The sequence below is a fragment of the Acipenser ruthenus genome, chromosome 15 (genome assembly GCF_902713425.1).
Source record: "Acipenser ruthenus chromosome 15, fAciRut3.2 maternal haplotype, whole genome shotgun sequence".
Taxonomy (NCBI): domain Eukaryota; kingdom Metazoa; phylum Chordata; class Actinopteri; order Acipenseriformes; family Acipenseridae; genus Acipenser; species Acipenser ruthenus.
Genome location: NC_081203.1, coordinates 17,768,318 through 17,782,619, shown reverse-complemented (window position 1 = coordinate 17,782,619; position 14,302 = coordinate 17,768,318). Strand labels below are relative to the sequence as shown.

The following is a 14,302-nucleotide window of genomic DNA, read 5'->3' as shown; positions in this document are numbered from 1 at the left end:
GCCGTGTGGTAGTGGACCGCGACGGGAGTTATGAGTCCCGAACCGAAGGCGAGGGCACTAATGAAAGTCAAAGTCGAGCCTTCATCGAGACGGCACTATCGCTATTGGAAAACTATTTTTCTCATTATTTTCATTTAAAAAACACTTTAGAACCCAGATTTACCTTGAGCTTGTAATGATTACACAATGGTACCCTTCCATTGAGAATAGTCCCGAAAATGTTCATAAAGGATCACATATGTAATTATAGAAAAAAACTAATAACTTTTTACTTGTCAGAGCTGCTTATAGTTAATCTGGACAGTGCTGGATATCTGAATAGAGCAATATTACTGAATTGTCCGCGTCTCGGTTTGTTCTTGCTAAAACATGCTGAGCTCCAGTCCAGGCTGTGAGTGGCTGACTCAGCAGTTATGGATACAGGACTGGTGCTTTCGTCAGTTGGCTGGTTTTGGTGGATAATAAAATGAATGTGGCACTTGCGCAGACTGACACAGTTGATGCAGTGATGTTCCAGCATTTACCATCTGACTGTCTAATGGTACTGAACCATCTCCAAATGAATTAGACAATGTACAACTGTCACAAAGACAGCCGGAGTGGGTGGCGTCAGACCAGAGCCAGGAAGTAACACACAGAGACTTGGAGTTTTGGTTAAGCTGAGCGCGTGATCGCGCTCAGCATTTAATAAACAGAACAGAAAATAAAAGGTTTTAAACACAAAAACACAAGCACAAAACAGGACACGGCACTTCACGCCAAAATAAATAGACAAACAAAACGGACTACACAGACAAACGGTGCACGGAGACAAACAAACACGGTGAGTAAAACACGTGTACCAATCTATACACCAACATTTACACACGCACGCAACATACAACATATAATATGCACACAGGGGCGGGGCACATTGCCACATATACCTCCCCCTGTGCAAAGCACACATGGCCTCAACGGCCACCTCCCCCCTTAAAAATCCAGCAGTCCAGGACAAAGTCTCGGGCTGGGAAGGGAGGCTTCAGTGGGCCCATGGCTGGCCATGCTGTCAGCACCCCTGCCGGTAGTGGCACGGCTGACAGCCTGCTGGTCCACGCCTGCAGCGAAATTGCTGCGGTGGATGCTGGTCTCCTGACCTCTCCCCCGATCTCCGGCAGCGAAACTGCTGCAGTGGGAGCAGGTCTCCTGACCTCCCCCACGATCTCCGGCAGCGAAACTGCTGCAGTGGGAGCAGGTCTCCAGACCTCCTCCCCCTTCTTCGTGGCCGACAGCTCCCCTTTCTGGGGCTCCAGCCACCGTACTCCCTGTCGTGGAGGTATGGGAAGCAGAGACAGCTCCTGCTGTTCTGCTTCTGGCAGTGGCGGAGGCAGAGGCAGCTCCTGCTCCTCTGCTCCTGGTGGTGGTGGTGGCGGCGGAGGCAGAGGCAGCTCCTGCTGCTCTGCTCCTGCCAGTGAAGATGGTGGAGGCAGAGGCAGCTCCTGCTGCGCTGCTCCTGGCGGTGGTGGAGGCAGAGGCAGCTCCTGCTCCTCTGCTCCTAGTGGAGGAAGCGGTGGAGGTGGCGGAGGCAGAGGCAGCTCCTGCTGCTCTGCTCCTTGCGGTGGAGGCAGAGGCCATGGGGCTGATGCTGGCCACTCAGAGGGAGGCTGTGGCGGTGCTGGCTCCCTCTGCTGTGGCGGCTGGGTTGGTGTGCGCCGTGCTCCCTTCAGCAGCATAAATAGAGGCTGCTGGGGAACACCAGCATCCTGCCCTTCTCCCCCCCAAAAAATTTCAGGGGGTTGAGCCTGTAATTCCTCCCCTTCTGGCTCTTGGGACGGCAGCAGCAGGTGAACCAACAGGCATGCTTCCTCTGCTGGTGGACACTGGGACAGCAGGCCTTGTTCCTCTGCTGGTGGAGGTGGAACCAGCAGGTATTCTCCCTCTGCTGGCAGCTTGGGTCCTAGGGCTGTGGAAGCCCCGACTTCCCTCTCTTCGGGATGTGGACGCACCGACACCTCCCTTTTGGGCTGTGGACGCACCGACTCCTCCCTTTTGGGCTGTGGACGCACCGACTCCTCCCTTTTGGGCTGTGGACGCACCGACTCCCCCCTCTTGGGCTGTGGACGCTCGGGCTCCCCCCACTCAGGCGTAGGACGTTCGGGCTCCTCCCACTCAGGCGTAGGACGCTCGGGCTCCTCCCACTCAGGCGTAGGACGCTCGGGCTCCTCCCACTCAGGCGTAGGACGCTCGGGCTCCTCCCACTTGGGCTGTGGACGCTCAGGCTCCTCCCACTTGGGCTGTGGAGGCAAAACCAGCAGGCATTCTTCCTCTGCTGGTGGAGACGGGGACAGCAGGCATTCTTCCTCTGCTGGTGGACCTGCTACCTGGGCTGCTGTTCCACTTATAACTGCCTCCAGGTAGCTAAGGACCAACTCCACACCTTCCTCCCAGGTGCTTAGGGTCTGTTCCCTCGCATATGCCTCCCATCGCTCTCTGTCCATAAACCGCAGGAACCGGACAGCTACTGGGATAGACTGGGCCTCCAGCCCAGCATTCTCCAGGATCCAGTCCCGCAGTTTGATGGCGTCTTCTGCCATTTTTTTTTTTTTGTTTGTTTTGTTTTGTTTTTTTGTTTTTTTTTTTTTAATCCAAATATGCGGTTCCTGCTCTGGCCTGAGTCCTGGAGGCGCTGTAGATCCCACGCAGGACACCACGTGTCACAAAGACGGCCGGAGTGGGTGGCGTCAGACCAGAGCCAGGAAGTAACACACAGAGACTTGGAGTTTTGGTTAAGCTGAGCGCGTGATCGCGCTCAGCATTTAATAAACAGAACAGAAAATAAAAGGTTTTAAACACAAAAACACAAGCACAAAACAGGACACGGCACTTCACGCCAAAATAAATAGACAAACAAAACGGACTACACAGACAAACGGTGCACGGAGACAAACAAACACGGTGAGTAAAATAAATGGTTATTTTAGTTTAATTTCCTTTCCTACTTAAACTTTCCTCCTTCTCCTCACCCGTTCTCCACTCTCGAACACCCAACCACGAGTGAAAGAAAATGTGTCTATATATACTGTTGTGCTGGGATTCAATTACTAATTAATTATTCACTTGAATCCCAGCACGTGAATTAATTCTGTGCAACCCCGTGCTCACATATTACATTTAACCAGCACGTGAAGTGATTTGTGCCCTCCTCGTGCCTAAATACAAATCTACACTTATTAAATCACACGTGAAACACAGACCCGTTTATATCCCGTGTACCAATCTATACACCAACATTTACACACGCACGCAACATACAACACATAATATGCACACAGGGGCGGGGCACATTGCCACAACAACTCAAAAGTGTAACATGCATAGAATACATCCTTGTTTTATTTATCCTTGTTTTATGTATTATTACTTGTACTGTAACACTTGAAATGTATTTGCTTACGATTGTAAGTCGCCCTGGATAAGGGTGTCTGCTAAGAAATAAATAATAATAATAATAATAATAATAATAATAATAATAATAATAATAATAATAATAATAATAATAATAATTTCCTCTTGATGTTCAGAGTTTCCTACCTCCATAGTAAGGGAGCCACTTGTAGCGTTTCCCCTGGAACTCTGTGCCGTCATACTGGGAGCACTGCTCCTCTCGGAAATCCCTGGAGCCCTCCGAACAGTCCTGGAATGAGGCAAAAACAAGCCTTAACTGTGGCTACCGCAGTAACACCGACTGTCACACTGTATATACACAGACTGTCACACTGTATATACACAGACTGTCACACTGTATATACACAGAACACCGACTGTCACACTGTATATACACAGACTGTCACACTGTATATACACAGACTGTCACACTGTATATACACAGACTGTCACACTGTATATACACAGACTGTCACACTGTATATACACAGTAACATGACTGTCACACTGTATATACACAGACTGTCACACTGTATATACACAGACTGTCACACTGTATATACACAGACTGTCACACTGTATATACACAGTAACATGACTGTCACACTGTATATACACAGACTGTCACACTGTATATACACAGACTGTCACACTGTATATACACAGTAACATGACTGTCACACTGTATATACACAGACTGTCACACTGTATATACACAGTAACACGACTGTCACACTGTATATACACAGACTGTCACACTGTATATACACAGAACACCGACTGTCACACTGTATATACACAGACTGTCACACTGTATATACACAGAACACCGACTGTCACACTGTATATACACAGACTGTCACACTGTATATACACAGACTGTCACACTGTATATACACAGTAACACGACTGTCACACTGTATATACACAGACTGTCACACTGTATATACACAGTAACACGACTGTCACACTGTATATACACAGACTGTCACACTGTAAATACACAGAACACCGACTGTCACACTGTATATACACAGACTGTCACACTGTATATACACAGTAACACGACTGTCACACTGTATATACACAGACTGTCACACTGTAAATACACAGAACACCGACTGTCACACTGTATATACACAGACTGTCACACTGTATATACACAGACTGTCACACTGTATATACACAGACTGTCACACTGTATATACACAGTAACATGACTGTCACAACGTATATACACAGACTGTCACACTGTATATACACAGACTGTCTCACTGTATATTCACAGACTGTCACACTGTATATACACAGTACCACAGACTGTCAGAGTTAGCAGTCAGCTGGCACTGTATATAGAATGGTATCTGGGCTACAGTGAATTACAAGTAAATACAATGCATCCAGGGGTTCTGTGATATCATAAACCATGAGAGCGATGCTCCCAGAACCCCCATATGAAATGTATTTGTTAGTAATTTGGCCACCTCTTTGTTATTTGGGATATTACATGGATGTTCCACTATTACAATGTATACAGTATAGACAGAGAAAGGTGTACTGCACAGTTCTGACGTAAAACATGTGAAATACAACCTCTTGCTCTTATACATGTTTACCACGGTATTTTTGCAGTTTTCCCATGCTTTTCCCATGGTTACACTATACACTTATCATAGCTTACCCCTGTTTGCCATGTTTATTAACATGCTTTACCACACCTCACTATTCTTTACACAATTACTGTGTAATTGTGTAATGACTTTCCCAATCAAAGAACTACCTATAGAGATACAATGCAACCCCCTTTACCTTTAAATATATAACATACAGTGCTACTCTGTTCTGTAAATACCTGAGATTGATAGCGGAATAGTACATTTTCTTTGATAACAGGGGAGGAGAGCACAGCAAGATAGGCTTACAGGGGGCTGTTCAGATAACTGAGGTGTTAGATAATTGGGGTTCAGATAATCCAGGTTAATGTACCCCATTATTTCAATGCACCAAAGCAGAAAATGTATGGATAGATTAGTTAAGAAAATAAACAGTATCAGCCTCTTATTACATTTTAATGACAAACATGAAAGGTTAAAACTGACACCCTCAAGGGTAGGCAGCTCCCTTGTGTCAATCATAATAAAACAGCACACAACTCACACAGAGAGGAGGAAGATATGATGGCAATAAAATCGTTTGTGCCAGAGGGGGAAACATTATTCTGCACACAAACTATATGTGATTATACCTCTGCAATGATCATACGGTGCTTCTTCATTTTAAAGTGCCCCTTTATACCGCCGTCACAGTGATGAGGCTGCATGGTCCACATACCATTTCATAGCACTTGTGTTCTCTTAACTCGGACATCGCTGTCCAGCTCTTGCAGAAGGTTGTGGTCAGGGCTCAGAAAGAACAGAAGGAAGAGCAGAGAGGGGAGGAGGAATCAGACAGGCTGAGTTCAGGAGCCTCCCTCCGGTTTGTCTTTTACCTGGATGTTGCAGGAGCGGAAGTTTCTGGTAGGGCCCACACAGCTGGTTCCTCCGTCTGTCCTGCGAGACACACAAACATGGGCATTACAGCGGCACTGTTTGAATAGGGAAAATACAAAAAACACATGCCAACTAAAATGCCCTCAGTTTCCCAGCAGCAAAGCTGTGTCTCTTGCAGATGGATAGAGGGTGTGGAGGGTGTAACCAGCACAGATCTGGTGCCTCGCGGCGACACAGAGCTGCCAATAGAGGCTGAATCATTACAGATATTACAGCAGTATCATTATCAAACACCATCTCGTCCACTTAAACATGAACAGTCTGGTTACAGAATGAAATTCTTTTGTGTGGGATGTAAATCGTGCATTATACAAGTGACCCTGAACGCTTTTCTCCTGTTCCAAAAACCTGTTGTAACAAAGGACCTTGCAAAGTGTTCAGGGGAACAAATCCCAAGACATAGCCTTCGTTAGCGCAACCAATCACAGCACAGAAATCATGCAGGTTGCGTGAGAGCTCCTGGCCCAGTTGATGAGATGGATAAATGTTCGATTGCCTGTGTGTGGGCGGACGGTTTGGGGCTCAAAGCAACTATAAATGTTGAGGGTGGAAGATCAGGGCAGGGTCATGGAGGTATCAAATGCATTATAGATGTAAAGTATGTTACATTGGAGACTGCTGAGGACGCTTCCCCTGCTGTAAGCTGTGACACAGAACAATGAAACCTATTCATGACATCGAACGCACTTTGAGTTTCGTCTACCTGCTTTATTCTGAGCATTCCTGGCATGTAAATAAAGCCCCTTTCACACTGGCACTCCTACCCGGGTCCGGACCTGGGTCCTGGCTACCCGGGTCACAGTCACACGTAGCATGAAACCACGTACCTGGGTTAGATGTGGGTCGACATGCTTTGACGCGGGTTGAGCGAGTCAAAATGCTTGAAGGGCATTCGTGAGCCGACGCAATAACAAACAGCCACGCCTGCGTGAAGGTTTCTCCTTCGCAAGGAACGTTTCTGTTTATTCTGTTTAGCCATATTTTTGTTGATTGAGTCAGATTGCTGCAGGGATGAACAAACATTTGCTCTAATCAACATTTGGGCCGACAGTTCAATCCAGAGAAGCTTGGATGGAAGCGTCAGTAACAAGCTGCTTCCGGGGCACTGATACACGCATTGTGCACCTGCGTCTGTCACCCAGGTCAACCCTGCTTTATCAAAAGCAGTTTGAAATCCCGTACCTGACCCGCATGACACCGGGTCCTGCCCAAGTAGGTTCTGACCCGGGTAGATCATGCCGGTGTGAAAAGGGCTTAACACACACACGTGATCGTGTTCTAATATGCTTGAACATAAGTGATCATTTGAAAACATGTAGTCTGTCTCAGGGGGAGGCAACTCTGACACTGGAATAGCGTTCCAATACAGACTCAATAGGTATAATTAAATGATGTGTGTGTGGTTCCACAGCCCCTGATTAGCGCGGATCTTGGTCAGGGGTTTAATTGGACAGAAAAGGACATTATTGGAACAAAGCCCTGGGCTGGAAGTACTGGCATTGCTTACCCAGGATCTATATGCACCTGTGATGAGGAAATAAAGAGGACTGTTAGGACGACAGCGTCTAGCACACTGTGCCTTTACTGCAAAATTTTTATTGCAATGAAAGGACTGAATAGAGAGAGCTGATTATAAAGAGGCTTGAGTGAAGAGAGCACTCGGATTTGCAGAGCAAGATTCTGAGCAGTGCTGCTGGTTACAGATGTATTTCTTCAGCCTCAAGCCGCTTGACAGTGTGCATTGTTGTGAAGTTATCACGCAGATAACAGACCTGTTCACAACAAACCCCCTGGCATGTGTTATTAATCTAACTGCACCTAGAAATAGAACTCACAGCCTCCAACTCAAATTGACGCAACTTGTTCCTAACCGTATCTGAAGCACCACAAATACATGAATAACCCACATTCTGGTCATAGTCTCCTCCCCAGTTTTGATTGAAATCAAATTAATCACCCAGAGGGTGTTAACAAGAGCACATCAGGTGCCAATTAATAATGTCATACATTTTGGCGCATTTTTAAAACTTTCTATCTAAAATCTGCGGGGCATTTTAAAAAAAGTGACTTCATGAATTTAACAACAGCTTGCTTATCAAAGTTAACAACTTCTTGCTCGATACGGCTGAATAATCAGTTAATGCAATTAATTGAACAACTGCGAAAAGAGAGGAAGTTGCTAAAGGCATCCTTAGGGTGGCGGTCGGCTTGCTCCAGTGGTCCTCAAACATTTTGGACCTCGCCCCCCTTCCTCTTGTCTTGCAAGCTTAAAGGCACCAGTCAGATCCACAGCACCATCTACAAACATTGACATGCCTGGAGGTGTCAGCAGAAAGATTTATTTTAAGTTAATATATACCGTACTTTTGCTGGTTTTAAATTCAGCAGATTTGCTATCTTGGGGGATTTTGAAGGTATTTATCAGTTACAGTATTTACTGTTCTTATATGGCCCTGTGACAGGGTGCCCTGCCCCTTTATATGATGTGTGCTTTATTATTTTGTATTTGTTTTACTGTTATGATTTATGTATTCCATGTATGACAGGCAGAAACCCGTCAACTATTATATAGTATTATATGTGATTGTACCTTTCGTGAGAATGTGTGGCTGTCAGTTAAGTAATTATTAGCAGCTGACAGTCACACAAACTTAATTAAAACTAGAATGTGGCTAGGAGTTAATTGCTTAATTATCAAATTAACTCCTAGCCACAGGATATAAAAACCCAGCTCTACCAGAGGGGGTGGAGAGTGTAAGAAGTGGAGAACCGAGGCATGTCTGGAGAGAGAGAGAGAGAGAGAGAGAGAGAGAGAGAGAGAGAGAGAGAGAGAGAGAGAGAGAGAGAGAGAGAGAGAGAGAGAGAGAGAGAGAGACACTGCACACACACACAAGCACACGCACACGCACACACACGCACACGCACACACGCACCCTACCGAAACTAGTGGTATGGTCCCACCCTGGAACAATACAGATAACGGGAATGCACAGGTCCAGATGAAACAAAAGTCTGCCAACCTCAACTGTCGCTACAATATATTGAACTTACATTTACTTGAATAATAAATGAGTGCGCGAGTAATTCTAATTATTTCGAGCACTCTAACCCACCGATAGTATCGACAATAACAATCAACCACTTTGTTACAGACTTTCTAAAATCTGAAACAAACAATTTTGGCTGTTGGTTATAAACCCTTGTAAATCAAATAACACAAATGCTTAACATAAACAAACAGTCCTACTAGAGTAGCAGATGCAGTTTACAATGCCTCTGGGTTTCTGTTAAATACTTTAATATTTTACACTGATTAAAGATTGACCTGCTAAGTAAGTGTGCTGTGTTCAAGCAATTGGGCTTATTAAAAAATAAATGCATCATTGAAAAATGAAACTGTGAGGAAATGGCCGTTTTTATACCGTTTTGATGTCTAAAGGTACATTACCGGTTTATACCGGAATTTCAGTTAAACCACGGTGATTGAATAAATGAATAGCGTAAGTAAATCACACAGAGAATTCAATGAAACAGCGATGCATTCGCATAATGCAAAATCCGTCATGACAAGGGGAGATGAAGAGAGGATTCAGTTATGATGTTTTGTAAGCATTATGAATGTTTGTTCACCACCCTGTTAGAAAGCTGACTTGTCCTTCATTTTTTTAAACACAATCCTGTAAACGTGAGAGTATATCTGTACACTTTTTGTAAGCACTCGCCAACAGGACTACTGAAACACAGACATCAACTAGTTCTCATCAGTTTTAATTTATCTCGGAAGAGACTAAAACAAGGATTACGATGCTAACAATGTCTGAAATGACCGAGTTCAGGTGGGGAGCTGCTACAATAAAAGTGCCGCCCAATCCCTTTGCACTATCTGAAGGTCACATGATCTCCCAGCTCTAACCACTGGGCCACACTGCCTCTCAGTCCCTCACCTCTAAACACTAGAATATGCTGCCTCCCAGTGCCTCAGCTCTAACCACTAAGATGAACTATCTGCTCACCCACATGATCTTAGAATAAATCCCTTTCCTTCTTCCAATAGAGACATACTCCATTAAAGTTCCCATAGTCAGGAGTACAGCCCAGTGAAATTCTTTTACTTTTCACAAATGTCATTTTATTACAGATACACATTAATAAAACAACTCAATTAGATATTAACTGCCTATTTACAGAAATACTGCCCATGCCCTCTATAAAAATACAAGATTAAAAAAAAAAAAAAATAGAGTACCCTGGACTGTTTGGCCTGACACTTCATTCCCAGGGTTAAAAGGAAGTCGGTCATCTAGAAAGGGGGGTGGAGCTTCAGTGCATTAACTCATCAACCCGGAAGGGAAATGATGTGGCAGCCGCGGATTGGAGGAGCGGCTGCAATCATTTACCAAGGGGTCATGTGTGACGGTACAAAAAGGGGACGAAGCAACGTAATCCGTTCCTTTGTTGATGGTTAAGAAAGACCCGGAAGGACCCGTATTTGTGTTTACTGTACCGTGAGTGTTTTGTTTGTTTGTCACTAATTGTTGCTATTAGTTATTATTAGTAGATGGCTAACATGGTCCAGAGCTATCGCCAGAGGCCAGCACTAACCCGAACATCACTGCATCTGTATCATGATAAACTGTGTTTACACCACGAGCACTTTAGCACACACTGTGGACTGGTGTATGTGTTTGTATTACGTGTGGGTGTTTAAGAACGGGACTGTTATTATTTCAGGACAAACCTAGAAGCAATACCCGCTGCTGTATTGCTTATCACTATTATTATTTACTGTGTTTTGTGTCATCAGACATTAATCACTTCTGCATTCCTGCACCTGAACACTGTTAACCACTTTGCCACAGGCTGTCATAATAATTGCACATACAGCGATAGGAATTCTATTTAAAGCTTGGGGAGGTATACAAGTATATAACCGTATACAGCAAGCTTGAGGGTTCTCAGTATTTCAACCCTAAGCAAAGAAGACTTATTCATTCAAAATCCTTCAAAACTAAAACTTCATTTGCTCCAGTGCAAAGTTTGCACCACTTGAAATAAAACAAAGAATTAGCATACTAATACAACATATACAAGCAAACAAGCCATATTTTCCCCAAAAGGAATAAACAGCTAATGCTTAACGACGATATCTTTCGACATTCCAGCTGACAGTTGCAAAATCTTCACATCATTATTTTGTCACCATTGTTATGCGCGGTTTAGGCATTTTAGAAACAAACATCTCTTCCATCACAATTAATTCCTAAACGACTCGCTCCAAATTATACATCTGCGCAAGTGCTAGTCAGAGCTTCCTTTTCCCTTCAGACCGTGTCTATAGTAACGGCTGAGCCTTGACAACTACAATTGCAAGTATTTATTTGAAGTATTTTTTGTATAAACCTCCCAATTTAAAAAATATAATTATATTGTAGTGATCCGTGCAGTTGTGTTTGTGTACTGTAATTGTGTTCCCCTCCCGCTCTGTATTTCCCGCCGATGGTTTGTTTACCTCTGTCTGTGTCTGTGTCTATTCCTAGCCTGTGTTTGGGCATGTTCTATGTCTCCCCTGTGATTGTCTGTTGTCTGTCTGTCCTCATTGGCTGTTGTTGGTCTGTGCCCATTGGTCTTAGTGTGTGATTGAGGGCCAGTGGGATGTACGGTCAACAAGGGAACGGGGCTAAGGTGAAAAGTCGGCGCTGTGACACCATTTTGTGGTGTTATTGTTGGTGGTCTTGTAACCCGAGTAGCTGACAGAGCTGTGTGAGAGAAAGGCCTGCTGAATAAAAGCCCTTTAGAAAGAAACAAGTGTCTCTCTCTCGTTTTCTGCCTCCTGCTGAAATGCTACACTATGTTTGCTTTATAATGATTTTTCGTTTTATTTTTGCATGTCGTTTTATAGGTTGCATTCCGTTTTATTTCGTATTTCCAAAAAACACAGGGCTCTAGTCATGGGTCACCAAACCAGCCTCTCAACTGTCCCCTCCCAAACTTTCCACAGGGGAGTAAATGTCCAAATAAAGGGTGGGGTGCAATCTCCTCCCTGAACTGCAGCATTAAACCCCGCTGGCTCCACAGAGCGCACAGGCAGCAGGTGGAGCTAACAGTGCTGGGGGCTGTCAGCTGAGCGATAGGCTTGGAATGTTGCTTTATATCAGAAAGCTGAGCCTGCAACACTGAATTCTACAAGCAACTAAGAGACATTTATCATTTCTCATGCCCATACCGCTCCCCTCTGCCCCAAAACCAACTGAAACATAACAGCATGTCTCAATAACAGAAGACAAATTCATTTTTCAAACTCTTGATACAGTAGATTAGAGATTACCATTCTTTAGTAATTGCCTTGTTTCTTATAAATGTTTACCACGATACATTTGCACAGTAATTTTGCAATTTTCCCCTATTTTGTCCCCCATAGGTATACTATGTATTTACCATAGTTTACCATGTTTTAAATTTGCATTCCAATACCTCTCTTCGGTGAAAGCATGGGTAAGCATTGTAAAGCTGTTGTATATTACACTTTGCTATGCTTTTACTAGGGGACTCTTATAAGGCTATCCCTATGGCTCTACAACCCCTGTCCTTTTTCTACTGCGCACAATCTAAACCCCAGTCCTCTCAGAACTGAGGCGTGGCACATTTCCATTCCCACACACCCTCACCCTGGCTTCTCAGAGCCAAGACTGACAGTCAGAGAGCCTCGCTTCCAAGGCCTGTCGGACAGCAGAGGTGTCTGACCTATGGCTATAATGTTTGTAATTACTGAACAAATAAAGCAAGAGCGAGTGGAAAGCCGGGGTGCGCTGTGGAAATGATGACACTGCGGGGTGAAGCCTGAGGCCTGCCTGGGTGGAGAGGGGAAAGCCCTCCAAGTTGTTTGAATTTTAAGTGATGCAGCAGGAATGAACTTGCTACATGGATTCCAGAGGCTGAGATTTATGGCTGTCAAGCTAAAACTAAAAGGACTGAATGTCTCCTCGCAGGAGTCTGGAACATGAACAGACCTTCCATCCACCATCGTCACCCAGTGTGGGACTGCTGATCTTTATCCTACTTCAGGGTGTGCCCAGCTCCAGACACGTGGAGAAGGGAGGTATTAGGAACCACTTTAGTCATTTAGTTAATCTACTGTAGTGACATCTTAGGAACAATAAGTGAAAGTACAGCAAAACCTACAGAATCCAAAATTAACTGGGATCGGGGGTGTTCGGGGACAATCTTACTTGTTATGCACGTCCCTTCGGTATATGGAGTCGGTGTGAAATGTGCAATTGTGAACGATATAGTAAAAATAAATGTTTTAAAACCATGTTTTAAAATAAAAATACAGGTTTGCTGTAACATGCATTTCTTTTAAAACTGTCCACTTGAGACCCATGAAGATAACAGAAGAGCAAAACAGGGAACACTGTTAAACTCATTTTGTGAGCTGTCATTGCATGTGAAGTGATGCTTGGGTATTGTCCAGGAGCGTGGATGACGAGGGGTTTACCTGCTGGAGTAGCACAGTCTGCTGCGCGTCGTTATCCCACTCCCACAGGTCCTGCTGCACTCCCCCCACTCTCCCCACGGAGCCCAGTAATCACCCTGCCGCTTCACCTTCCGCACCTGAAACACACACAGGAAGAGACACACAGCAGCACATGAAACCCTTCTAAACACAAAGGACAAGCACTCCCAATGGAATGAGTGTGGGGTTTATCACCACATGAAACCCTTCTAAACACAAAGGACAAGCACTCCCACTGGAATGAGTGTGGGGTTTATCACCACGTGAAACCCTTCTAAACACAAAGGACAAGCACTCCCACTGGAATGAGTGTGGGGTTTATCACCACATGAAACCCTTCTAAACACAAAGGACAAGCACTCCCACTGGAATGAGTGTGGGGTTTATCACCACATGAAACCCTTCTAAACACAAAGGACAAGCACTCCCACTGGAATGAGTGTGGGGTTTATCACCACATGAAACCCTTCTAAACACAAAGGACAAGCACTCCCACTGGAATGAGTGTGGGGTTTATTTTCGGGTGAGCTTGATGGACAATCAGCACTACTGGAAGTGGAGCTCCACTCCACAGAAGCGCCACTCTTCTCTCCATCCTGCCCAAATACCCTCTAATAATTAAAATTAAAAACATATTTGGAGTGCTCAAACAGTACAAGCAGACGAATACTAGACCAATGACAGGCAGAGTACCAGGGGAGGGTCTTGGCTGACATTCTGCACCCTCTCCCTCATGTCTGTAACGACAGGCAGAGTACCAGGGGAGGGTCCTGAATGACATTCTGCACCCTCTCCCTCATGTCTGTAACGACAGGCA

At 44.8% G+C, this 14,302-nt stretch overlaps 1 protein-coding gene across 3 annotated transcripts in view; it reads right to left on the bottom strand.

Annotated features, from left to right (window-relative positions):
• LOC117973852 (papilin-like) overlaps window positions 1–14,302 on the bottom strand; it is a 74,905-nt gene that overhangs the window by 39,317 nt on the left and 21,286 nt on the right. For all 3 annotated transcript variants that reach the window (XM_058987249.1, XM_058987246.1, XM_058987247.1), the window contains exons 4-6: window positions 13,468–13,583; window positions 5,912–5,972; window positions 3,571–3,673 (exon numbers count right to left, since the gene is read on the bottom strand). In XM_058987249.1, coding sequence (XP_058843232.1) covers window positions 3,571–3,673; window positions 5,912–5,972; window positions 13,468–13,583 — 280 coding nt within the window. The remainder of the gene's footprint in view (window positions 1–3,570; window positions 3,674–5,911; window positions 5,973–13,467; window positions 13,584–14,302) is intronic.